The following is a 27,883-nucleotide window of genomic DNA, read 5'->3' as shown; positions in this document are numbered from 1 at the left end:
AGACTCTATGGGAAAGGAAATTCCTTTTCCTGAGTTGATGGGTGAATCCTTGCAAGCCTGAAGCTTTGCTGAACCTAGGAGACTGTTTGGTGGTGAAAGAATGCAGAGACTTGACTCTTGTCTTCCCTGGGGAAAACATTTGTATCCTCTCTTGGGAAAAGAAAAAAGGGAGAATGTGATCTAGAAATTTTGAGGTTCTCAAACAAAAATAAGCAAATTCTGACATTTTTATTTTATATTTTTTGGGAGGGAGGAGAATAGCTGACACTCAGTATTACCACTTTGAGATGCCTTCAATAAAGGGAAGAGAATAGTGATCCTTAAGTCTAGTGATCCTTAAGTCTCTCTGGTAGAACAAGCAAGAGCTCAGGCTGCCTGAAAGAAGTTTGAGGGTAGGGTGAGAGCGGGGGCAGGGAGAACTGCATACCACCTTTCCGTTTTCCTGTCAGTTCAGTGCCTGACCCAGTGAAGAAAAGGACCTGGAAATGGTCCCTTGTGGGTGCTGTGTAGTCACCTTCGAGGGGCAAGGGCCCCTAAGCCCTTCCCTGCTTAGGCAATGATCCAATAGGACAAAGTATTTTTTCCCTTAAAAATGCTACACAGTAGAACATCTGCTTCCAATGTGTCAACTGATGAGTAGTATTTTATTCCATCTTGATTTAAAAATGTTTTATAATCTACTTCAAGAGAAACTGGTTAGGAATTAGAGAAAACAGAACATTTTTGGCAATGGATATGTAACAGATTTAAAATATATTCTAATGTTCCTTCCCTCTTGGCCTCATTATCAAAGGGCACTTAATGATAGAAAACAAAGAGTTCTAAAGGTGCCAAATTATCTTTGTCAAATACGTTGGTCTTAAGTGTAAATTCAATGATTTTTTTTCAGTTCTGCACTCAAACGTATTTTCATTGACTCTGTCAATTGCCAGGTCTTATCTAGACTTCAAACAGCTCACTAATGCTTTCTCAGAATGGATGGGAGAACAGGTTTTTTTTTTTAAAAAAAATAGTTTTGGGGGAATGGGTGATTTTTTGTTACCTGGATAAGTCCTTTAGCAGTAATTTCTGAGATTTTGGTGTACCTGTCACTTGAGCAGTATACACTGTACCTATGTGTAGTCTTTTCCTCTCTGGCCCCCACCCCCAGTCCCCCAAGTCCATTATATCATTCTTATGCCTTTGCATCCTCATAGCTTAGCTCCCACTTATAGGCAAGAACATACGATATTTGGTTTCCATTCCTGAGTTAGTTCACTTAGAATAATACTCAGTTTACGTTTTTAACTTGTGTTTTAAATCAGTAGTCGACCTTGGTATAGCTAGTATAGTTGAATCAGCTAATTAAGAAAAAAAAGGTGTTTTGGATCACTGAAACTAAGTGGGGAAAACCCTCAAGACTTTTACTACTACCACTATTTTAGAATAAGATTTTCTAATTTAGGCAAATAGTGTTCCAGGTTTAAAAATAGATGGCATCAGCAAACCACCATGGCACATGTTTACCTATGTAACAAACCGGCACGTCCTGCACATGTATCCCAGAACTTAAAATAAAATAAAATTTAATTAGAAGAAATTAAAAAATAGATGACACCTATAAACAAACATGTAAATTCTCTTAAACATTATTTTTTGTTTAACATTCAAAACAATATTTTCTTCTCATTAGCAAAGAGTGCTTTGATTTCTATGAAGGATAAATTCTAAAAAACCTTGAGTGTATTATGAAATACATAAACGGCTAGTTAAAAATATTATTCCCACTTCCTGAAACGTATCAGTTTGGTGTTTATGCTAGTTGCCTCATGATAATATCCAGAAAAACCATAGCAAGAAATTCTATTTCTAAAGCTTAAGGACTGATAATACAAATAAATAATTCTTGATTTTTCCTTAGCTTTAATGTCTTTGCACTTGTGAAAAAAACAAAAACATTCCAGGGAAATAGTTTTAATATAATTAACTATTTTCAAAATCTAAAAAGTACAGTTTTAGACATAGTGGACATAAAAATCTTCAGATTTCTACTATTATTATTATTATTTAGATGGAGTTTTGCTCTTGTTGCCCAGGCTGGAGTATAGTGGCGAGATCTTGGCTCACTGCAACTTCTGCCTCTCGGGTTCAAGCGCCCCTGCCTCAGCCTTCCAAGTAGTTGGGATCACAGGTGTGTGCCACAATGTCCAGCTAATTTTTGTATTTTTAGTAGAGACAGGGTTTCACCATGTTGTCCAGGGTGGCCTCAAACTCCTGACCTCAGGTGATCCACCTGCCCCGGCCTCTCAAAGTGCTGGGATTACAGGCGTGAGCCACCATGCCTGGCCAGATTTCTACTAATTAAAAAGATGAGATAATATTAACCTATTTCTCTGAAGACATACTTGAAATCACAGTACTCCATTTAAGATTCTCATATCTGTCAGTTTAGTTGGAATTTCAGGTGTGTAATTTCAATATTTACTTATACTGTGATTTCATATGCATACCAGTGATTTTTTTAAAAACCCTCAAATGGGGCCTCATTTTGGTAATTAATCTATTTTTCTGTTTAAAACTCACATATGTATACTAAAAGGAGAAAACTAAAGTATATCAAACACATAGATTGTTCAAAACAATTCCAGAGTCAGACAGAAAGTGTTAATTTAAAATACAAGTAAAACAAATCCACATTTTAATTATATTTGAGAAGAATATTTTTTAAATTTTATTTATTTATTTATTTATTATTTTTTGAGACAGGGTCTTGTCCTGTCACCCAGGTTGGAGTGCAGTGTCCTGGGCTCAAGCTATGGCTCCTACCTCACCCTCCTTTGTAGCTGGAACCACAGGCATGTGACACCATGCCCAGCTAATTTTTTATTTTTTGCAGAGATAGGGTTTCACCATTCCTGCCCAGGCTGGTCTCAAACTCCTGGGCTCAAGTGATCCACCTACCCATGCCTCCCAAAGTGTTGACATTACAGGTATGAGTTACCACACCCGGCCAAGAATCCTTTTAGAAAAAGATTCTCCACATGGGTGTTATGTGAAGCAATCAAACACTGAGCCTCAGTGTGAAATGACAGATATATAGTTAACTATAGGAATTCTGGAATTAAAAAATAAAACAAAATGTGGCTGTGTTCCTACAGCTGAAGCCAGAGTGATATGACTCCTTTAATAATTTGGTTTCCTTTTGCCATATTGTTACTCATTCCACTGCCTTAAAGGAAGTAGCTTGGACATTGAGATAGAGATTTCTTGGCTGCCATCTCCACTGCCAATCGATGTTTAAACCTAACTCAACTGGGTTACTATTTGAGCAGATGCAATCTGTTCAACAATATTGTTGAGCGTAGTCAACAATACTGTTTATGGAAAGGAACACTTCCAAGTAGATTTCCTGAATTAGGAATCTTAAATTAGGAATCCAGGGCTGCTGGACCTGAAACCCTTCAAGAGTATGACTCCCTTTTCGTACCCAGGTGTCACTGCACTAAAGTGGCTGGAGAGACATAGTCTATGGGTAGTCGGTGATGTTAAGACACATGAGGGGGAAACAAATAATCTGTGTTATCCTGACTTGAGCCTTGAGAAGAATTTAATTTGTGGCAGCCTTCCAGGGAGGGACAGTCTTGGAAAATAAACACTGGGCATCAGGCCTGGCCCTGTACTTTTTTTTTTTTGATATATTTTACATTTTATTTTAAAATAGGTACAGGATCTCACTCTGTTGCCCAGGCTAGTCTCAAACTCCTGGCCTCAAGCAATCCTCCAGCCTTGGCCTCCCAAAGCACTGGGATTACAGGCATGAGCCACTGCACGTGGCCACCCTGTACTATTTCACTTTTCTTGTAATCTCTAATGAAAGCAGAAGGGACAACGAACAATCCAGTCTTCTTTTGTAACAGCTTATTTTTAACACTGAATGAGGCCAAGGGTGAACATATTCTTCAGCGTTCAATTATATCACAGTTAAACTACAAAGATAAAAAACTATTATGCTAAATGAAAATCCCCCCATCTCTAAAAACAGAAATATCTTACTTTTTCGATGAAGAAACTCTGCAACTAGAGCTGCTACATGGACATAACACATCGCAGCCTGAAAAAGGATGACAGAGAAAGAACTGTCAGAACATGCTCAAGGTATTTTGAAAGGCTGTTTAGAACAAAACTTTAAGTAGTCACCTCTGAAAAATCTCCATTTTTTACATGAATTTTGGCCATGCTATCAAGCCAGGTTTTCCTGAGCTCTGGGGTGCTTGCATAGGACTTGGCTAAGCTATACTGGAGATCAATTAGCATTTCAGGATCTTTCTCATGCTCCTTCATTTGGGCAGTGGCCATAAGAACAGTGCGGATTCTCTTCGTCAAGTCTTTGACTTCTGTGGGAAAGGCAGTTGCCTAATTTCAAAACAAACAAAAAAGACATGTTTGACAACAATATTGATGTGCTCTAAGGCTTGTCATCCAATGGTGAGGACATAATATGATTTTCACTTCCTGTTACAGTTCTTGGTATATTGCATATAGTACACTGAAAGAATTTTAGATAAATTATTTTTAAAATATGTAACTAGCCCAGGCTTCAAAGGCTCTAACCTTGGTGGCAGTATATTCACAGGACATAAAAGCATTAGCTCTGGAGTCAGACTACCTGGCTTTGAATCCCAGATCCTCCATTGTGAACTCCACAGCCATGGGAGTGATCTTTGTTTGCCGATTTCTTGTAACAGTAACTAAAAACTGATAGCTTACTATGTGCCAAGCACTGGTCTGGGTTCTTTACAGGTTTTAATTTTTACAACAACCCTATGAGTGAAGTACTATTATAAAAAAGTGTTTAAATGCTTGACGAAAGTCTCAAAATTGGTAAATGTAGAGAGGATTTTCACCTAGGCAGTCTGGCCCTAGAGCTGGTGCTCTTAGCTAGCCTTCCGTTCTGATGAGCATACCTACTCCATCCACTGACTACCACATACACTAAGGTGAAAACCATACTGCAGAAATTTCTATTTACACAAATGGGAGGTCATGAATCACAGAACATTCCAGAAAGTTTAGAGAGATCATTAAGTTTTCAAAGTTTGTCTTTGGCGCCAAGAATACCAGAGTTTCCTCTTTACCCTAGCCACTGCTAAGGAAGTCCTACTGCATCCTCTTAACCCCCACAGAAGTAATCACAATTATCTATATGATTCAGAGATGATGAAGAAGAGACAGGTACAGGGGTTAGGGCGCTTGTCAATATGAACACAGTATGTGGGGGAAATGGTTTGAAAAACTGCCTTCTTGATCAGGAGCAGTGGCTCATGTCTGTAATCTCAGCACTTTGGGAGGCCGAGGCAAGTGGACCACCAGAGGTCAGGAGTTTGAGACCAGCCTGGCCAACATGGTGAAACCCCATTTCTATTAAAAATATAAAAAATTACCCAGGCGTGGTGGCAGGCGCCTGTAATCCCAGCTACTCGGGAGGCTGAGGCAGGAAAACCACTTGAACCCGGGAGGTGGAGGTTGCAGTGAGCCGAGATCGGGCCATTGCACTCCAGCCTGGGCAACAAGAGTGAAACTCCGTCTCTAAATAAATAAATAAGGAAAAATACAATAAAAATAAAAAATAAAAACTTAACCCCTTGAAAAATAATAATTATATACATAAAGTTCCTTTCTATAAATAGAGATCCCATTTACCAGGGCAAAGGCACATCTTTTTGTAATAAGGTTTGTTGGTAATGACTGCCATAATAGAATAAAACTAAGTCATTTCATAAATGAGTTATGGAAAAGAAAAAGATTTCCTAACAAGGAGAGAGTATCCAAGCCCCATTTACCCAGAAAAACTTACCAATCTACCTATATAACATAGTATTAAGGATGGTAACAACCGGTAAAAACAATTCCTTAGAGTATAGGCATAAGTGGTGTAACTTGTTTCTATGCTCACGAGATTAGCTGGAGCATATACTGATCCCCTGGGGAACTAGTAGAACTGGCTGGAAAGCAAACTTTCCCAGCCTGAGAGCGGTTGGCACTACACACTGTTATTTTTCAGTGCAAGCAACATTCCTGTGGGAATATTTTTTGGTACATAGATTCTACACATCTAAACATCAAATACGCTGTGACTATGAGCTTTTAATTTTTTTCAGATTTTACACAATATTGTCAAACTGTGCTGGAAGACGACCTTTCCCAAGAATGGGGATGATTCATTCTTCTGGGAGGAAAAGTCCTACTGGGAAAGGATTCTTCTTCCCTTGTATACATGTGTCACCGAAGATCAGAACCTGCACTCTATGCAACGAAGCAAGAGATGCATTTTTACAGTGCTTTGTAAGTTTTAAGCATATAGGAAAGAAAGCAGAACAGTGGTCAGAGTCTTGGGTTTGGCCTCAGCAAACTGGTGCTTAAGAGCAACAGCCTTGGTGTTAACAGATAATTTTCAAAACTCACAAAACCATCAAATAATGAATCCCTTCTGTGCCATTCCTCATCCATTGGCAATGGATCAGGCAACTGTTAGCTATTCTAAGTGAAATTTTGTGAAATTTCAAATTCGGTGCTTATTTGACCAATATTAAAAGTGGTGACAATTGTTAAGAAATAAAGGATCCATATATTTTCTGAGCAAGTTTGGAAATGAAGCCCAGAAAAAAAATTCAGATTCAACTTGCCATAACAACAATGAATACACAGTATATTCATTCATCCATCCACTAAACTGATATTGAATATCTGCTATGTACCAAGCAGCGTTCTAGGCACTAGAGATATAGTGAGGTACAAGACAAAGCCCTTAACACATAAAACTCACATTCCGTACATTCTATGAATCATAGAAAAGTTGTGAATCCAATGACAGTTTAAGAGTTTAGACTTCCCTGATAGTAAAGGTGGTTATAATTTATTATTTGAAATGAGAACATACCTTCATAGGTCTGTCACTATTTGCAAAATTATTGATAATGAATAAAGACTCCTGAAATCTTGATCCTCCGCTTAGTGCTACATCAGCTATCAGTTGGCTTACAGCAATTATTATCTGTGGGAAGAAGTAAACATTATTTTCCAAATACCTTTTGAACAAATGCTTCTATGCTCATCATTTTATAAGTACATAAGCACTCACATGAAATGCTTCTTTTAAATATTCTACACTGTACCAGCATAATGTATTTTCTTCATATATGAGGGGTTTACATTCTTCTGCTGAAATCGTAACTTGAAAGGCCTCATTTCAAATTTTAAAGGATCTTTCTTGGTTAGATGTAACAATTTTTCAAAACTCACAGGACAGCCAGATCTAAAACTATTTTCATAATAGTGAACTGATACAATGGTAGTCAGGTCTCCATTTTAAATATGCTTTTTAGGTTGTAGCTGTGGCAAAGGTGAGAATAAATCATGTTTTTCTTTGATGATTTCTCATTCCTTTTCATTAGTCTATTTGTTGGCTGGAATTCCAAGTCCAGTGCCTCAGCAACTTTCTTTGTTTTTGACCAAGGCTTACCTAGTTTAACAAAAGTTTATGCAATGGACTTTGATGGTACTTTTTATTTTTTGAGACAGGGTCTTACTCTGTTGCCCAGGCTGGAATGCAGTGGTATGATCTTGGCTCACTGCAGCCTCGACCTCCCAGGCTCAGGTGATCCTCCCACCTCAGCCTCCCAAGTAGCTGGGACTACAGATGTGTGCCACCACACTTAACTAATTTTTTGTATTTTTGTAGGGACAGGATTTTGCCATGTTGCCCAGGCTGGTCTCAAGCTCCTGGGCTCAAGTGGTCCACCCACTTATGCCACCCAAAGTGCTAGGATTATAGGCATGAACCACCGCCTTTGACGGGACTTTTAAATCTCTCAGTCTCTCTTGGGTGACTGCCAAAACAATTCATGCTAAGATGTTAATGGCTGGATGCTTTACCACTCGTCCTAGGAAGCAAGATACAGTAATAGCCATGGGTATGGGCTCTAGAGTTGAATGCCTTAGATACAAATCTTGACTATCAATAATTCACTGTGTGGCTTTGGGAAAGCTATTTAACCTTTCTGTGCCTCATGTTTCTCATTTGTATAGTGGCTATGATAAAAATCCCTACTTTGTAGAGGATGAAAGAGATGATAACCATTAGAGTACTAGTTAATCCTTTATTGAGCATTTATTATGTGCCAGTGTTCTAAGTCTTCACATTTATTAATTTGTCTATATTTGAATAAAAGACTTAAAGAAAACTGATGCTTTGACCCAGAAGAATGAATAACAATGGGGGAATTTCAGGTATATTGGCACACAAATTAGAACAATGCTCTGGGGGAAGGTGGGTTTCCAAGTGCCATCTCATATAAAAGCAAATAGTAAAGGAGCTAATGTGTAATGATGGCTGACTCTAACATGCAAAAGTAATTATATAGCAGACTTTTACAGGAAGCATACACAGTATTCCTATTGGATTTTCACATTATTGATGACATTTTTCAACAAGCTGCTTATGGTTGTCCCCCCATTAATAATCTTGTCTCCAGTAAACAGCTCCAATGGGACAGACCATGACAGTAAAGATATAAATAGGACCAAGGATTTCCCATATTATAATGAGGGCTACTGAGTCAAGCAGTCCCAATTGTGGTTTAGCTCAGAGCTATTTCATCCAATAAACCCAAAAGTATGGAGATGCTGAATAATAACTATCATGTAGGAAGTAGCTATCTTGTGCTACACATTGTGTCAGGCACTATAGGCACCATACACAACTTATTTTAATCCTCAGGGTAATGCTGCAAAGTGAAATACTCAGTCTCATTTTACAAATAAGGGAACAGGTTTAGCCAGATTGATTGATTTGCTTAGGGTCACCCGGCATGTAAGGATTTAAGCTATGATTTAAGCGCAGGTAGGCCTGATTCTGAAGTCCATGCTTTCCACTAAACTTTGAGACATCTCTCATTTTTAAAATAAGTGGGCATACTGGAGCATGAGAAACATAAACTGTCTTATCTGTTCTGTAAAATCTAACAAGCTTGTTATTTAATCATTTCATTTAATCCTCATAAAAATCCTATGAGCTAGGTAACAATATTTACCCTACTGCATTTGCAGAAACTGAGGCACTGAGAGGCTAAGGAAGTAACTTGTTCTAGGTCACATAGTATGTGGAAGTCCTCAAATTTGAACTAGAGACTGGGCACAGTGGCTCATGCTTGTAGTTGCAGCACTTTGGGAGGTTGAGGTGGGTGGATCACCTGAGGTCAGGAGTTTCAGACCAGCCTGGCCAACATGGTGAAACTCCGTCTCTACTAAAACCACAAAAATTAGCTGGGCATAGTGGCACATGCCTGTAATCCTACTCGGGAGGCTGAGGCAGGAGAATCACTTGAACTCGGGAGGTGGAGGTTGCAGTGAGTTGAGATCACGCCACTGCATTCCAGCCTGGGCAACAGAGTGAGACTCCATCTCAAAAAAAAAAAAAAAAAAAAAAAAAAAAAAAAAAAAAATTGAAATAGAGCCTATGGTCGTAATGTCTCTGCTCTAGAGCAGCTCTATTCTGTAGAAATATGACACATGCCACATACGTAATTATCAATTACCTAGTAGCCACACTAAAAAGAGACTTATTTTAATATACTTAACCTAATATAGGTAACATATCATTTCAACATACAATCAATATAGAACAATTTAGATATTCTATTTTTTTCATACTTAGTCTTCAAAAGCCATAGCATATTTTACACTTTCAGAACATCTAAATTTAGACTAGCCATACATCAAGTGCTAGATGGCCACACTGTATTGGACTGGGTTGGGTGGCTCTGGATCTTGATCTAGAGGTTAAAGATTGAAGAGAAGAAAGATGAAGAGGCTCTTTTATTTTCACTGACCTGTAGATGTGTCCTCAAAAAGGTTTTCCTTTTGGTGTACTCAAAGTTGTTTCTCATCAAAAGATACAAAAGTGCAGATGCTTCGTTCCTGGTTGAGCTAATCTTCGACGTGCAGCACTTTAAAACCTCATAGCAAAATGCAGCACACATGTTTACTCTTCCTTTGAAAAATGCTGAAGGAAACTAAAGAACAGGGAAAACAGAAATAAGTATTTAAAATCCAATCATAAAATCAAGAGAGTATCAAGTGCCCTCTATATCCTCACCTAAACCTATGCTGGGTGCTTTAAGGATACAAAATCAACATAAAGCAGGCTCTACTCTCCAGAGCGCCTGAACTAGTTAACATTAACACCAGCATGTGATAATAATAGAACTTAAGTCAGTATACAAGTTATTACAAAGATGTAAAAGTACTGAATATAAATGCTGTAGATCTGAGAAGAGCTCAAGAGAGTCTGCAACATATTATATTATTGTATATAATAATATAATATATATAAAAGTAATTGCGGTTTTTGCCACTATATAGTGGCAATTACTTTTGCACCACCATAATACCGTAAGCAGGTTCTCAATATGTTTTGAAAGAATGCCTGAAATGATGAATGATGGATCTCAAATGTGGGCTTAAAAATGGGAAGGTCAATCTTCATTACTTACTCTTTTGGTTTATATTTCAACAGTTCCTTTATTGTGAACATCAAAGTGCTGAGAAAATTACAGCTAAAATCTACTCAGCAAGTGAAGTTCATCTTTTAACAAAATGGGATACAGGAGATACACACATGTATCCTCTTCACATAAACACTGATAGTTAAGATACATTTTAGCATAGAAAAGGAGTACGAAAGTGACTAATTGTCCCAAGAGACTAGTGGCCTGTTCCTTTAAGAATGTATTCGGTCTGCTTTGTGGAAGACACAATAGACTTGTTACAATTTCCTGTGCTTATAGGTCTAGGCAAGCAAATAATAAGCTGCTTCAGGGTACACAATAGACGTTTTTCAGAGAGTGAAGCTAGAGGGCCATGTTTTAAAAATTATTTCTTAGGAACCTTGAATTTAGACCCACATTATAGGAATCTACCCTTTATTTCACCTTAATACCAAGTGTAATTCTATGCAGATAATGAATGCTTAATAAATGTTTTCTGATTGGCAATTGGGAAATCTCACTAATAATTTCACCAGACTAAACTAACTCTGGATGAAGCAGGTACTCTGGTATGAAAATAAACATTTAAGGGAGAGCATAGCTACAGTGTAGCTCATCACTACACTAAGTCTTCTACCCACATCACTCACTTCTCTGAGGGGGCAATGGCCAAAATCATCAATGACCTCCTAATTGCCAATTCTAACAGACCTCTTTTCCCCTTTATCTTATTTGACTACTCTGTACACGTCATGACAATGTTGGAACTCTTTCCTTCTTTGGCTTCCATGATATCCTTCTTTCTTACCTTTCTTCCGACCTCTGTGACTGCTCCCTCTCATCTCCCTTACAGATTCGTCTTTGAACCTCCCTTCTACGTTATTTCTCTCCAATGTTCTGCTTTTGATTTTTGTTGTTGTTGTTCTTCTTCTTCAATCTACTATCCAGGGAAAATCAAACCACTCTCATGGCTTCGACTACCACTTGTATGTTGATGCTCCCACTAGTTCACTATGCTCCAAAAATACCAGCCTTTTAGTTCTTAGAATATTCCAAACTGTTTCCCAACTCAGAGCCTTGGCACATGTATGTCCTTCTCCCTAGATAGTTCTTCTGTAAGCTCTTTTTACAGCTGGCCCCTTTTCAATAATTCGGGTCTCTTTGTTTTTTTTGTTTTGAGACGAAGTCTCGCTCTGTTGCCCAAGCTGGAGTGCAATGGCACAATCTCGGCTCACTGCAACCTCCGCCTCCCGGGTTCAAGTGACCCAGCCTCCCATGTAGCTGGGAGTACAGGCGCACGCCACCATGCCCGGCTAATTTTTTTTTTTTTTTTTTTTACTAGAGACAGGGTTTCACTATGCTTGCTGGCCAGGCTGGTCTTGAACTCCTGATTTTGTGATCCACCCGCCTCAGCCTCCCAAAGTGCTGGGATTACAGATTCAGGTCTCATTTTAAAAGTGACAAACCTATCTAAGATAAGATTATCTCCCACAAATCATTTACTGTCTCAGCACGCTGTTTGTTCCTCTCCTAGAACATATAATAATTACTTTTTTTTTTTTTGAGACGAAATCTTGCCCTGTCGTCCAGGCTGGAGTGCGATGGCGCCATCTTGGCTCACTGCAACCTCTGCCTCCTGAGTAGCTGGGATTACAGGCACCCGCCACCACGCCCAGCTAATTTTTGTATTTTTAGTAGAGACAGAGTTTTGCCATGTTGGTCAGGCTGGTGTCGAACTCCTGACCTCAGGTGATCTGCCCGCCTCGGCCTCCCAAAGTGCTGGGATTATAGGTGTGAGCCACCGCATCCGGCTCATAATTACTAATTCTTTTATTTATTTTTTTCTGTCTCCCCTATCCCCACTAAGACTGAATGCTTCATGAGGGCGAAGACTATTATTTATTTTGTATCTCCATTGCATCTCCAGGACCTAGTACAGCACTTGACACAGAGAAGGTCCTCAATAAATATAGTACGGATGAATGGAGAATGACTCCAAGTCTGGCTCTCCAATCTGATCCCTCTCCAGAGCAAAGATCCACACATCTTAATGTCCCATAGGCACTCAAATTCAACAGGTCTACAAAACAGGACTCATTAACTTTTACTGCAAATGTAGTCTTTCCCCTGTATTTCATATCAACTACCACACTCCACCATACTATCAGTGGACTGATGATCAAATCCTGTAAATCCTTTTTCAACATGTCTCATCTGCCTTTGACCCTTCATATATCCACTGTCACTACCTTACTTCAGGCCCTCATTTCTTATCTAGCTTACTGCAGCTAGTCTTTTTACTGCCTTTGACACTGTCACCAATCCTTCTTCAACACAACTTTTAAAGAGACTTTCCCCTGTCCTTACCAATTCTCTCTTAATACAAATATAATTGTGTTACTTCCCTGCTTAAAACCCTTCCGTGACTACCTGATGCCTGAAAGATGAAATCCAACTCTTAAGATGAGTCCACATGATCTGTACTCCATTTACATCTTTAGTTTCATCTCTTGGTGAATCCATATTAAATCCTAGCTCCATTGCTGCAGAAAAACTTTTGCTAAATTAGAGTTTTTCTCCTGCTCACCCCCACAGGTCTATACAGACTTATCTTATCCTGATGGTATTTGTTTCTGTGTACGTGTATCTTGATGTGTGTGTGCCTCCCTCTACTGGACAATAAGCCCTTAGGGACTATATCCAGTAAGTACCTACACAGTTTTTGTTAAATGAATTATTTCTGAATCTCCTTCCCTTGGTTTCTTGTAACATGCTTGTGTTGAACTCGGCTTCCCATAGATTTTTAATTCATAAATTATATTAAAGAATGGCAATAAAAAGCTTCAAATTCATCTAATTTCTGTATCTATTAAATGCAACTAGCTGCTATATAAATAATGAGGATGGCAAAAAGTTTTCAAAGCTTAGCTAGCCTATTACACAAATAACGTAACTGAATTTCTTTGTCTTACTGTAGTTACATAAACCAGTGGAAGATCTGGACTGTGCCTTTCCATAACCTTAGCTCTATCTTGGTTTATTATGTTTATTCTTAAGTTTAAAAAGCCCCTGAGCACAGAAAACAAATCTTTGCTGTCTGTTTCGGTCATATTTCTTCCTAAAAGCCAAGTCTGAGGTTATTGTTCAGCTGGGGCAAGTGGACTGCATTTAGGGCCCTTAGTTACAACTAGCATTGAAAGTCAGGATGCATCCATTTGAACATGTACTGAGTGCTTACCATTTCCAAGATATTATACAAGACCCTGGGATTACAAAAGTTGGATCCTTTCAAAGTCTTTAGACATGAGTGCACTCATGGCTTATATACCTCCAACATGACAATACTTTTAAAAAGAAGCAAAATAGAGAACTGGCAGGCTTGGTAATTTTAAAATGATACTCTTCAAAGGAGCTTAATGGAAAAGGGAAGGTATTATGGGGTGAAATAAAAAGTAGCTTCTGATTTGAGGGGGTTCATGGTCAGGCCCTCTGTGTGTGCTTTGTTGCTCTGTATTTCTATTTACAAAGGCAGTACTTAATGGCTTCATGAGCTGGCATTGTATATGTCACCACAATGACCCCCATTGTCCCATCTTTCCTTTTTGCAATGAAGACAGCCCACCAGCTGCTCCCAAGCTTCTGTCCTTACCTTACTGATGAAAGCTCTTAGTGAGGCAAATACATGTTTCAGCGACACTTCAGATTGTCCATTTTTAAGAAAAGCAAGATGTATATCAAACACTTTTTTCATTAATGGGTTATGGCCATCATTATTTAAAAGCTGGGTCTATAAAACATTAAAAAATATGGTTTATGCCCCACTGAGAATGATAGAACTGATTTCACCAGGACCTGTTTATGAAACCACTGTTTGGAAGTTTCAGGAAAATAAAAGGCTCTTACATATAATTTCAAAATATTTGTGCCATCTTTCAACTTGGAAATCTCAAACAAATACTACATACATGATATCTAGAATACTTAATCCCAACATTTTAAACAGGTGGAATTTTTTTTTCAATGCAACACAACAATATACAGGACTAGTATGGGAACAGTATTTTCTATTAACCTATACCACATTGCTTCTCAATTAAGAAATCAAAATGAATACAAGCCAATCAGCCTTTGTATTTCTGAGAGACTATTATAATGTATAAATGAAGGAAAATACCAATTCTATTTTATTAGATTATGATCTAATTTACTTTAAAAGTATGTTTACTATATGGTTAGCCATTCATGAAAAATTAAACCCTCTATGAGTAGAGATAATTAACAGGTATCACAATTGAACAGAATTATGTAAATTGTTTAAATGCCCCTTGCAAAGAAACAACAAATTGTAGATAAATACCTATTAGTTTGTCAACTTTGTTTTAATCAGCAATGGCTAATTTCTCCAGCTCTATCCTGCTACCCCTCAAGAAAGTAACCAGCAGGTTACAACCTGGCCAAAAACAACAAAACCCAAAACAACAACAATCTAATGATAATACTGACAGCCAGAATCCCTGAATAGCATTTTGATTTTTCTGGCACTTTCCTTAGTATATTTCAAAGCATGGTATAGTGGCTAGAATCATGGTCTCTCATAACTGGCCTAGATCTCAATCCTGATTCTGCCACTGCCCAGCTGTGTGGCATTAACCTCCTGTGGGCCCCAGTGTCCCCATTTTCAAAAGGGAATAACAGTATCTACATCATAAGGCTATTATGAGGATTAAAAGTAAGTTCATATTTGTATTTTTAAGTTATTGAGATATAATTTACAAACCATAAAATTCACCAGTTTCGGGTATACAATTAAATTACATTTAGTAAATTCGGCAACAGAGTTGGGTGACCACCACAATATAATTTTAGAACATTTCCATTGTTTCAAAAAAGATCACTCCCCTTTCTCATTCCCAGCCTCACAATGAAAAAGTGAGTTAATATTTGTAAAGCCCTTAGGACAGTGCCTGATATTTACCAAGAGATTATATAAATGTTTGTTAAATAAATAAGAGGTATCAGAATAGGAGGAAGGAATACAATGTACATCATGAGATCTAATGACTTCCTTATTTATTGGCACGATGAAACATGGAGTTGTGTTGCATTTTAATATAGAACAAACCTAATACTTCATAAAGGGATCTGTAACCTATTTATTAAAGGTATTCTGCAGCCTATTTTGTATTAGTATCTAATTCAATTTTCCTTTATAAGCCTCTTTGAAAAGCACAGGCCAGGTTTCCATAGAAAATCTCGAGGTCGCTGAAACAATTAACTGAATTACTCAGAGAAGAGGGGAAGAAGGAAAAAACAACAACAAAACAAACAAACAAAAAAACACATCTGTATAACTGAAATGAAAGCAAGCAAGATTTTTCACCTTTGAGTTCTTACATTATAGTCACATCATTTTTACTTTTCAAAGCACACGTCCATTATTGCATTCCCCCCTCCAATAATCCTGTTAGATAAGTGCTTTTACCTTCTTTTTAAAATCATAGCAATGATGATTTGCACTGAGAGGCAAACATCTGAGAAAAAACACTAAGTGCATGGCTAGGGAAGCCAGCCAGCCTGCCTGGACCCCATCTACCCTGACAGGACACCTCATCACAATGGGTATTTGGGCAAACAGATCCAATCATATTTTGGGCTAAAAATTGCTGGCTACTTAAAGTATGGAAACTTTGTTTTTAAACATGAAAATCTAATAGAATTTAAGAGGTAGAAGAGAGCTTAAGGGCAAGTTAGTCCATTCCCTTCCCTTTATGGATGACACAAGTGAGTCTCAGTGACTTTCAGGGTCACATGAAAACCAAACTAGAACTGCCATCCACATTTCCTGACTATTCATGCCAGCCTTTTTCACTGCACTACCCCACATTTGACTAGGTAATTTCTGTATAATGTTACTTTGCAATGGTACCAACTGGATTATAACTCTTCATTTTTACCTTGAAGCACTGAGTGAAAAATGATATGGTATCTAGTACTGTTAGGGAAACTTCAGTAGCTGTATTGCCTTCAAGAAGTGCCTGGTGGAAAATGTCTGCTTCAGTTGTTGTAGAACCTAGGATTAAAAAAGTAAATTAAACTTTTCCCAACATGAAGATGCACATAATGGTGCTGAATGACTTTCTACCCAAAGACTTAAGACAAGAAAGGGGGCTCGGCTGGGTGTGGTGGCTCATGCCTGTAATCCCAGCACTTTGGAAGGCTGAGGCGGACAGATCATGAGGTCAGTTCAAGACCAGCCTGGCTAGCATGGTGAAACCCATCTCTACTAAAAATACAAAAAATTAGCCTGGCATGGTGGCGCGCACCTGCAATCCCAGCTACTCAGGAGGCTGAGGAAGAAGAATCACTTAACTTGGGAGGCGGAGGTTGCAGTGAGCCGAGATCACGTCACTGCACTCCAACCTGGGCGACAGAGTGAGACTCTGTCTCAAAAAAAAAGAAAGGGGGCTCACAGTGTCATACTGTATTTAACTCCTTCATCAAATATAGTCTGGGTTAATCAATTTCATTAGTGTTCATTACAGTTCTGTATCAACAGCTTTGCAGGACATAATTAGGTGCCCACCTCTTTGGAGACAAGGTTTCAGTGATGAACTCTGGTGATGTAACTAGGAAATAATGTGGGAGGCCTTTTAAGTCATGCTACTAATTATGTGGGTAAAAATGAGAAACCACTAAATAGAAATTCAGCTACAGATAAACAGTAGTACCTTATGGTCAGACATTTTCAATTATGCTGATTATATGAGATTTGTTTCTTTTTTTTTTTTTTTTTGAGACGGAGTCTCGCTCTGTCGCCCAGGCTGGAGTGCAGTGGCCGGATCTCAGCTCACTGCAAGCTCCGCCTCCCGGGTTCGGGCCATTCTCCTGTCTCAGCCTCCTGAGTAGCTGGGACTACAGGCCCCCGCCACCTCGCCCGGCTAGTTTTTTGTATTTTTTAGTAGAGACGGGGTTTCACCGTGTTAGCCAGGATGGTCTCGATCTCCTGACCTAGTGATCCGCCCGTCTCGGCCTCCCAAAGTGCTGGGATTACAGGCTTGAGCCACCGGAGATTTGTTTCTAAATCAGAAGGAAAACAAGGTATCTTGGAGGCAACTGAAGGAAATAGGTTCATCATATTTTTACAAGAAGCTGAAGGCTTTAAAACATGCAGATTTAAAGGTCCTGAGTCTATTAGCTCAGCGTCTAGCAAAACATTATTTTTTATTACTAGGTCTTACCACAAAGCCAGTTTTGCTAACTTCCTTTTCTGAAACCTTCAGAGGACTGTGTGGAAACAAAACATTCTCACTCTTTGAGTTGTTATTAATATTTGCTTTTCATAGGAGAGCTTCCATTTATATAACCCTCTAGCTTCCGCAGTTGGGCAAGATTTCTCTCCTTGCCCTATTTGCCTTGTCAATACTTCAACCTGTCTGAAATACACCTTTGCCAAACTAGTATTTAGAGTTCACTGATTTCTGCAGTCATCTCAGCATGTTCATTCCCTAATCATTAAATGACCAAAAGTAACTAAACAAATATTATATATACTATTATATTAAGATGTCAATATTTGCATTAAACAGTAGGAATGAAGAACACCCAATATAAAAATATTATGAGAACAGCAATTCGTGGGAAAAATTTAATTTCTTTAACACTATGAAGAAAACACCATGACCTAAAATTGTTCAAAAATCCATGTGTATTTTATCATTTTATAGTCATGTATGATGAAATTGATTATATACATACATACATAGCAGAAAGATGCAAATACATGTATGTATGGGAAATCATTTCCAATCACATTGGCAATTTAAACCAGGACTTCTTTTCTTCATACAAATTTAAGGGATACAGGTGATATTTTGTTACATGCATAGAATGTGTAATGATCAAGGTATTTAGAGTATCCATCACCTTCAGTTTTTATTATTTAAACCAGGACTTCTTTAAGGTCAAATGGGTACCACACACACATTTTCACTTACTGTGATTGAGTGTAAATGAACTTTCTAGGCTACTAAGATGCTGAAGCCGGGCCTGCATTACTCCTGATCTGTTTCGAAGAGCAGGCATGGTTTGCGATTTTCGGTCTATTCCGAAGTGTTTTGACAGCCAGGCATCATGCACCCTAAAATAAATTTTAAAGTCAGGAACTGGAGTTCTCTAATAACATATCTCAATGTTATAATCTTTTTAACTAAAAAAAATTAGGTTTTCACATAAACGTAGTATACTCAAGGATTAAATGAAGTGTCACTAGAAATTGGATGAAGTTTTAATGTATCTTTAAAATAGCATATATGAATATAATTAAGGAATTTACAAAGAGCTTCCACTTCCCTTCTTCTCAAAAACATCAGAGATAAGTGGCCAACACTCCAATAAGATTCAATCTTTTCATGGGAGATGAGGAAGGTCAAGAGTGGGAAGAAGATAGCCAGAGGTTCACTAAAGGTTGAAATGAGAGGGGAAAATCCTAGAGTCAGATGTTCAAGAATGAATGCCAATCTAATCTGTTTCTGGACTTGAGGTAAGTTTGGATTAGAAATTTTTACTCTGTAGGTATGTCTATTGCTAAGATAAACAAGCTTTTCTTTGTTTTACTTTAATGTTGTTTCCATTTAAAAAATTACAACTGGGTCATACATGGACTAAGGAAGAAGCAGTTTATCTATCCTCTAGTAAACGCAGTGGGAGAGTTGACAGAATCCTAAAGACTGAGGTTCATGGTAACAATGGCCATACCAACTCCAAGTTATGGGAAAAGATGGTGGAAATTGGAACCCTCACCGCCCAAACTACCTATCCTTAGGATGTTCCAGAGACTGAGCAATAATCCCCCCATCCACACAGCTTCTTAAAAATTAAACATTTTTTAAAAACTATTTTTAAGCTCCTTTAATGACTATCTCTACCCCTAAAATATATCTCATTGAAATAAGCAAGTAACTGTCTTCACCTTAGAATCCCTCAAATATTTCCTTAAGTATTTATTTCACTAGGACTTACATGACAAAAAGAGGAAATAGATAATATATCATTTATGTCCCAATTGCTGTTGGGGATTTCTATTTGCCTTAGTAACTGAGGTGCGTATTGATAGTCTTCAGACAAAAGTACAGACCTTACGGTTGTCCTCACTTTATGATTTCCTGCCTTCCCCTGGACCTAGCCCCTTCTGGATTCCTTTAGAAAAGATAAGCATCTCACAAGGTAGAAACCTGTATGTCACTTTAATCATCACTCCGTGGGAAGCTTGAAAATGTAAAAGTTCCCATTCGTTTAAACTTTCAGTTGTGACATGTTAACTAAATCACGGGTATCTCAATGTTAACTCAAAATATATAACCTTGGTTTTACATGGCATGAGTAAGATTGCCCTCTGTTGGAAGAGAAGGAAAAAGTAGAAATTGCAGTGCTATGGGAATTACCTTGCTATGTTTCTTTTCCCCATATATCTAAAGTGAAACAAGCATACTCTAGAAAGAAAAACAATAGCATGTTAGTAATATATTAACATCCTCTACAGATTAACAAGTGATATTTTAAAAGTCATGAGTTACAAAGAATGGCCTATTTAAATTATATAATGATACGTGTTTTGCTACACAGAAATACATAGATAATTAATTGTGGGCTTGCCATATTCTATCTTTCTACATTTATTTGCTACAATTACATCATGTCTTCATATACAATTTTAATGACAGGTTAAAAAAAAAACCTGTCAATGCAAATCACCCTTTATGCTCGATAACTTATCATAGCAAAGGTCTCCATCAGTCATTTTTATTTTTGACACAGAATCTCGCTCTGTCACCCACGCTGGAAGGCAGTGGAATGATCATGTGCGGCTCATTGCAGCCTCGACCTCCCGGGCTCAAATGATTCCTTCACCTCAGCCTCGCAAGTACCTGGAACCACAGGTGCACATCACCATGCCCAGCTAATGTTTTATTTTTTGTAGAGATCAGGTCTCATTATGTTGCCCAGGCTGCCCTCAAGCTCCTGGGCTAAAGTGATCCTCCTGCCTCAGCTTCCCAAAGTGCTGGGATTATAGGTGTGAGCCACCATGCCTGGCCCACCAGCATAGTCAATAATATCTCTAAAAGGTTCTTCCGCACTAAAACTTGCGGCAATTTCTACATTTTAAATAATAACATTAAAATACTTTATATTATTAAAAATTTCAAACGCATATGAAAGTAGGGAGAGTACCATAGTTAACTCCCACATACCCAATCACCCCCAGATTCAACAATGATTGAACTCATGGCTATTCTTTTTTGACCTCTGCCCTGAATAGGTACCCTGATATATCCCTCCACCCTCCCTGCCCCTGTGTTTCTAAAGCAAATCCCCAACATCAGATATTTTCATTAGTAAATATTTGAGTACAATTACAGTAGTTTAAAAAAAAAATCTTAACTGTTGTTTATTATCCTGACATTTTCCGCTAAAGTTTGTAAGACTTTAATCCAAGGGTTTGTATTGATATGCTTTGTTTTTGTAGACATGCACGTACAAATCATATATGTGTACTATTTATTTAAAAATTTCTTGCATTTCATTCTATGTCTAATTTTTCTTTTAGCTTCCAATAATCATATAAAAATAGCTCAGGATGAAATGTAGGACAACTTCCCATCTCCAGACTAGGTTTTCCCCCAAGTGTCTTGGAATACATACTTATATACGTGTGTGTGTGTGTGTGTGTGTGTATACACACACAAATACACAGACACATTTCTGCAGTGGGTAGAATTACTCAGCTCTATATGAAAGTACAAATTCTAAATTCCAATCATTTACACTGCTCCACTATTCCAGCATCTGTTCCAAATGAATGATGCAGAACAGCTGATACTACTTCTAGTTTTTCAGATCACAGAAAGTCTTTTGCTGGGCTGTAAAGATGGTTTATTATTAGCTAGAGTTTTCAGCAATATAGAAAGTATTCCACGTTCACATTTTTCTTCTGTCTGCAGATAAAGAACCACTATGCCAGGCTCTATATTATCAGAATAATTTAACATTTTCTACATTATTAGCAAATAAGCCATTAAAAACAGAAAAAAATGTAACAGTTGAATTCTCCCCAAATAAGGGGAAAGTTTATGAAGATAAATTAAGATAACTTACTCTAAAAGTATAAGAATGTTTATGAGCTCCTGAGGAGATACTTTATTCCAGTAAGTTAAGAGAGTATCTGAAAATGGAATAAATAAAGTGTTAGATCTTCAAATAATTACAGAAAATAGCACAGTGAATCCCCAAGTCCTATGTAGCTTCAAGGACTATCAACTCAAGGCAAATCTTGTTTCATCTATATTCTCCTCTCCCCTCCCACTGCCCAGTACACACTCTGTATTCTTTTGAATTAATTCCAAATAAATCATTTAATTGGTAATTAGTTCAGCATCAATGATCCTTTTTATGTGTTTTGTGTATGTCCTTTTGGGTCGCTTATCCCAATCTTCGTATCATTTCTGAAGACAGAGTAAGGGAAGTTGCTGTGTTTTTACTTTAGATGAGGTATTTTTAATGAACTCCCTAAAATTTTATGCAAGATGCTGTGTTTAGGTGCATTTTTCTGAGAAGGTCAAATGCCTTTGCCTGCTACTCAGAGGGCTCTGTGAATAAAAAAGTTTAAGAATTTTAAACTTTTAGCCTAGTTGCGGTAGCTCACATCTGTAATCCAGCACTTTGGGAGGCCAAGGTGGGCGAATCACTTGAGGTCAGGATCTCAAGGCCAACCTGGAAAACATGATGAAACCCCTTCTCTACCAAAAATATAAAAATTAGCTGGGCGTGGTGGCGGGCGCCTATAATCCCAGCTACTCGGGAGACTGAGACAGGAGAATCACTTGAACCTGGGAGGTGGAGGTTGCAGTGAGCTGAGATCGTGCCGCTGCACTTCCAGCCTGGGCAACAGAGTGAGAATCCATCTCAAAAAACAAACAAACAAACAAACAAAAAAACCCCCAGAATTTTAAATTTCAGAATAAGAGACAGATAACTTTCCTTTTTCTCTTTGTCTTTGCATTATAAATTCTGATGTCCTATCTGTGGAACAACTATTTCAGACACAAAAGTCTCTTAAATCTATCACATATACTTCTCTTTCTTACCCATTTCTTCCCCAACACACCTACTTACTAAGATTTAAACAAAACAAAACAAAACAAAACAAAACAAAAACAGTGCCACCACTTGACTTTCCATTCCTTTTTTATCCTACTTTGATGGAGCTTAATGGTGTCAGCAGACCCTCCTCTAACTGTAAAAATCGCATAGGTGTCACAAAAGCAAGCAAATGACTTAATTCCCAACTGAGCTAGAACCTCTCAATGATAAAGATGGAAGACAAGACAATGTTGGCTTTATGGAGGGGCAAGGAGGATGAGGCATGCTGGGAAGTTGACTTAGTTACTTCCAATTTTTTTTTTTTTTTTTTTGAGACGGAGTCTTGCTTTGTCACCCGGGCTAGAGTGCAGTGGCCGGATCTCAGCTCACTGCAAGCTCCGCCTCCCAGGTTCACGCCATTCTCCTGCCTCAGCCTCCCACGTAGCTGGGACTACAGGCGCCTGCCACCTCGCCCGGCTAGTTTTTTGTATGTTTTAGTAGAGACGGCGTTTCACCGTGTTAGCCAGGATGGTCTCGATCTCCTGACCTTGTGATCCGCCCGTCTCGGCCTCCCAAAGTGCTGGGATTACAGGCTTGAGCCACCGCGCCCGGCCTATTTTTCCAATTGTTTTATAAGACCACGAATATTGCTAGGTTTCAATTAACACAAAATGCTAATCATCAATAATAAAACTGAAAATAGAATCAAAATGTGACTTGTTTTAAAAATTAGGCCAGGCCCAGTGGCTCACGTCTGTAATTCCAGCACTTTGGGAGGCTGAGGTGGGTGGATCATGAGGTCAGGAGTTTGAGCCAGCCTGACCAACATGGTGAAACCCTGTCTCTACTAAAAATACAAAAATTAGCTGGGCTTGGTGGCGTGCCTGTAATCCCAGTTACTCAGGAGGCTGAGGCAGGAGAATCGCTTGAACCCAGGAGGCGGAGGTTGCAGTGAGCTGAGATCGCACCACTGCACTCCAGCCTGGGCTCAACAGAGCGTGACTCCATCTAAAGAAAAAATAAAATTAAAAAAAGTATATTAAGCTAGCAGTGACTTCCGCTCTCACCTATCTGCCATTGGGTGTCTACTCACAGAAGCTTGGGTTCCCCCCAGAAGTCCCTGCGTTTCCGGCCTCCGGTCAAAGGGCAGCTTGTTGCGCCACTGCCTGAGGGTGGTGGCCTCCCTCTCCTGTGCGTTAGCTCTTCCAGCCGGAAAGTTGGTGCCTCCTTTCCAGCGAAAACCTGGGACTTTCCATCCAACCGTGAGCACCCATCTCCCTCGCCCCGTGTCCTAAGGTAGCTTCGGAGAAGGTCTGTGAAAGGGGTAGAAGGGCTCGCCCTCACAGCGAACTAGCTCCAATCCACGGCAAGTCCGCCATTTTCTTAACGGCACTGTTATCGAGCGACAAGGCCATCCCTCCCATTTCCAAATCTGTGAAACATGATGCAGGCAGGGAACGAGGGTGAAGGAGGGAGGAGAGGTTGTAAGAAATCTTCAGGAAGAGAGTCATCACAGCTTAGTGTATGTGATTTGGAATCTGACAATTTTAAAAAAGCATGGCTGACGCTGAAAGAGCTCCATGATAAAGAGCTGAGGCGTCTACAGGCAAAATTAACAAGTCTGAGGAAACAGCGATTGTCAGATGGGAGGTGGACGGGCTCCACAGCCAAAATTAAAGAGTTGACTGAACAGCAGAGAGTCCTGCAGAGCACCATTAATGACTTGAAAGATCAGTTAAAGGCAAAAACCTGTGACAACTGTTCAATGAAAGAAACATACAGGCTTGCGCTGGAGAAAGACTATTCTGAAATCCAACAACAAAATCTTTTCTTTATTGCGGAACTCACTAAAGAAACAAATAAATTACGAGAAGAAAATAAAAGGCTTTCTAAAATAATAATGAGGCAACAACAGTTTCAGACTTATGGTAGTGATGACTTGGTTTCTGGTAGTCAAATGACTATGTCAGATGTTTCAGTCAGGGAGCCTGCACAAGGAAGGCAGAGGCATGTGCCTATCAAATCAATAAGCCAGTCACAAAGTAAACAGATGAAACCTACGAGCACAAAGGAACTGCAACAAAGTTCAGAGTTTCCAGTTCCATCTTTTAGTCAAGACCTCTTTGAAGTGCCAGAGACCCCTTTTGCAAAAAGTTCCTCTAAGCCTAACACAGAAGACCCTGCTAGCCAGAAGCTACTGGCAAGTTCTCTTTTAACAACTTCACTTAGTCATCAAAAGAGGTATGGATTTCAAGATTTTCTCAATCCTCATGAAGACAAGATTGGCCAGCCAAAAGGGACACTTGAAACGAAGGTCTGCCCCCTAAAAGAAACTCAGATTGGTGTATCATGGAGCCCTTCCGCTGTCTCCCCAGGAGAATACCCAACTCATGTATCTGAAACTTTACTGGAAACTTTAGAGGATTATTCGATAACCTCATGTCACCCTCTTACAAAGGAAAAGAAAACAATCCCTTTGAATGCCTTGCCTTTAGACTCTACTTTAAAATCTAGTACAAAAAGAAGAGCAGTGGTTGCTATTCCTTGTAGCACCAAATTTGCAGCGAAAGATAGCTCTAAACTGATACCTTCCAAAGAACAGTCTGCTTCGGAGAATATTTATGAATCTACAAGTGCAGGGAATGGTGCCGATAAGCCTCAATGTGATACTGAGAGTGTCTTTTTGGGGTCTGGGCTAAAGAGAAAAGTGAAGACACAGTCACAAAGAAAGAGGAAGTAGCTTCCCCTTCCCTGTCCCCTTCCCTGTCCCCGCCCCCGCCCCCCACCCCCAAGGAAGCAACAATGTTTTACTTTTCCAACAGAACAGTCTTCTTGTCAATTCAGACTTCCTAACTGGTAACTCCTGACTCTTACTCCTTTTCTCACGATATAATAAACTAAGCAATAAGGCCTGAAAATATTTGGCAAATGAATCTAAGACTTTGAAATAGCAAATTTTCGTCAGTTAATAAAATGCAGCTACAAGTAGATAATGAAATTTATTCTCCAGAATCCATATAGAAGTATAGAGATAGAACATCTTTTCATTGATATTAAAGTTGCTACTGTTTATGACTCCATAAAAAAGAAAGCCAAGAGAGGACCTCAAGAGTGTGGACTTCAAAGAGATCAATATTTAAATGCATAAAGAGTAACTAAAACAGAATCTTTACTGGACAAGACAAATTAGAATACATCCATTGAGAAGGATCTAGAAGAAGACATTTCTTAGAACGAAATGAAATGACTTTACAGATATACAGCATGACTTTATACATATAAAAGATAAAGAGATGTGACATAGACTGTATACTAGTTATTGAAAATGTGCTTTTTAAAATCAAAAAGCAAAGACCGAATATTTGGCACAGAGTACCTGCCACTGAGCAAGCATGGTCAACATTTGCAAGAATAAGAGGAACTATCAAGTGCACAAGAAATAAAACAGTCATGGGCCAGGCACAGTGGCTCATGCCTGTAATCCCAGCACTTTGGGAGGCCAAGGCAGGCGGATCACGAGGTCAGGAGATCGAGACCATCCTGGCTAACACCGTGAAACCCCATCTCTACTAAAAATACAAAAAATTAGCCAGGCGTGGTGGCAGGTGCCTGTAGTCCCAGCTACTCCGGAGGCTGAGACAGGAAAATCGCTTGAACCTGGGAGGTGGAGGTTGCAGTGAGCTGAGATCCTGCCACTGCACTCCAGCCTGGGCAACAGAGTGAGACTCCCTCTTCAAAACAAAACGAAACAAAAAACAGTCATGGTTTTACCCATGACATTAAAATAAAACAACCAGAGACTTGTCTCTGGTTAGTACAGAATGTGATGTATGTGTGTGTATGTGTGTGTGTATGTGTGTGTGAGACCTACAGTGGAGGAGGGGAGAGAACTAGTCGGCAATGCAGCTTTTCCCCTCCTCCTACCTTCTCTCTCCCTCATTCTTTGGGCTATGGTGGTATTCAACCGCTTTTTTGTTCAGTTCCGCTTTTTTTTCTAACGTATCTCTTGGACCTTTTTTTTTTTAAGGCTAGTCAAGTGAGGCAATGGGAGTGGAGAAGAGATAAAGATTGGGCCTCTTTTTTTAAAAAAATAAATTTATTGAGCGATTCATTTACCATAAAAATGCCCACATAAATAACCCACAACAGTACAATAGTTTATAGTTTCTTCAAAGACTAGTGAAACCTTCACCAGTTTTAGAACATTTTCATTGCCTTAAGAAGAAACTCCATAAATGTTAGCAATTTCCAGATTCCACAACATAATCTTTGATGTTTATGCTAAATCGTACATTCCTAGAACTTCAATATTCCAGTTATTTTTATTTTATTAACGAACTTTAGAATTTACTCATATCTAGCTATTTATTTTAATGTTTCTATAGCTACTATATCAACTTATTTTATGTCTTTACATCCTGCATTATCATAAAATATTTAAAACAAGTAGTAATTACTGAAAATAAAAAATAGAAAATGAGTAAAACATAGCAATCACTATGATGATCCCAGGTGCTTTTATGTTTTCCATTCTTTTTTTTTTTTTTTTTTAAGCAAAAGTATTGCGAAAAGGAAGACAAAGGAGGGAACTGTCTAAGTAAATGTGGTATTTGGAAATAACCTGCTTTTACTTCCTGAGGACATGCAGTTTATGAAAGTCCTTTGGTTGTATTCCATCATACAGTATAAAGAGGAACTGGTAACACTAGTAAATATGGCTCTACACCAAGGAGAAAAGACAGAGCCTGACAACGTGATACCAGACAATATCATACAGTGTTGCTGCAAAGATAATGATGACATTCGCTACCCTTCGAGAACTCTTCCTGTTTTTTTGTTTCTTATTTGTCAAATCCTGGGTTAAATAAAGGCTGAAGTATTAAATATGAATTCTGGTGGTTATTATTTCCTTTCAGTTACATTGGTCATTTAATGAATTAAATGCTCTGCATGAAAACAAAATGTTTAGCACTTCTAAAACCATTGCCTCATTTTAGAAATTTATTTGCAAAATTATGTTAAAATTATTTCAAAGACTCGAACTTGTGTGACTGACATGAACCTATTTTGAGGTTCAATTTAAGAAACATTTTAAGGTCAGAGTCTCCAAATATCTGTTTATAATGTGCATGTGCTCTACCTCCAGATGATGATCAAATATTGTTGCATGAATTTGTGAACCTGTGAGGGTGTATGTCTAGTACAGTCCATGCTTAATATGCTGG

General features: G+C 38.6%; 1 protein-coding gene across 4 annotated transcripts in view; it reads right to left on the bottom strand.

Moving 5' to 3' along the window:
* Positions 1–27,883, bottom strand: part of DOCK11 (dedicator of cytokinesis 11) — a 190,581-nt gene that overhangs the window by 27,506 nt on the left and 135,192 nt on the right. For all 4 annotated transcript variants that reach the window (XM_005594441.5, XM_005594442.5, XM_074029891.1 and 1 more), the window contains 9 exons: positions 21,675–21,741; positions 19,964–20,011; positions 18,518–18,660; positions 16,478–16,593; positions 14,173–14,310; positions 9,867–10,049; positions 6,917–7,030; positions 4,177–4,392; positions 4,033–4,090 (listed from right to left, as the gene is read on the bottom strand). In XM_005594441.5, the coding sequence (XP_005594498.3) occupies positions 4,033–4,090; positions 4,177–4,392; positions 6,917–7,030; positions 9,867–10,049; positions 14,173–14,310; positions 16,478–16,593; positions 18,518–18,660; positions 19,964–20,011; positions 21,675–21,741 (1,083 nt within the window). The remainder of the gene's footprint in view (positions 1–4,032; positions 4,091–4,176; positions 4,393–6,916; positions 7,031–9,866; positions 10,050–14,172; positions 14,311–16,477; positions 16,594–18,517; positions 18,661–19,963; positions 20,012–21,674; positions 21,742–27,883) is intronic.

Source organism: Macaca fascicularis, chromosome X (genome assembly GCF_037993035.2).
Source record: "Macaca fascicularis isolate 582-1 chromosome X, T2T-MFA8v1.1".
Classification (NCBI taxonomy): Eukaryota; Metazoa; Chordata; class Mammalia; order Primates; family Cercopithecidae; genus Macaca; species Macaca fascicularis.
This window is presented reverse-complemented; position numbering and strand designations above follow the sequence as displayed.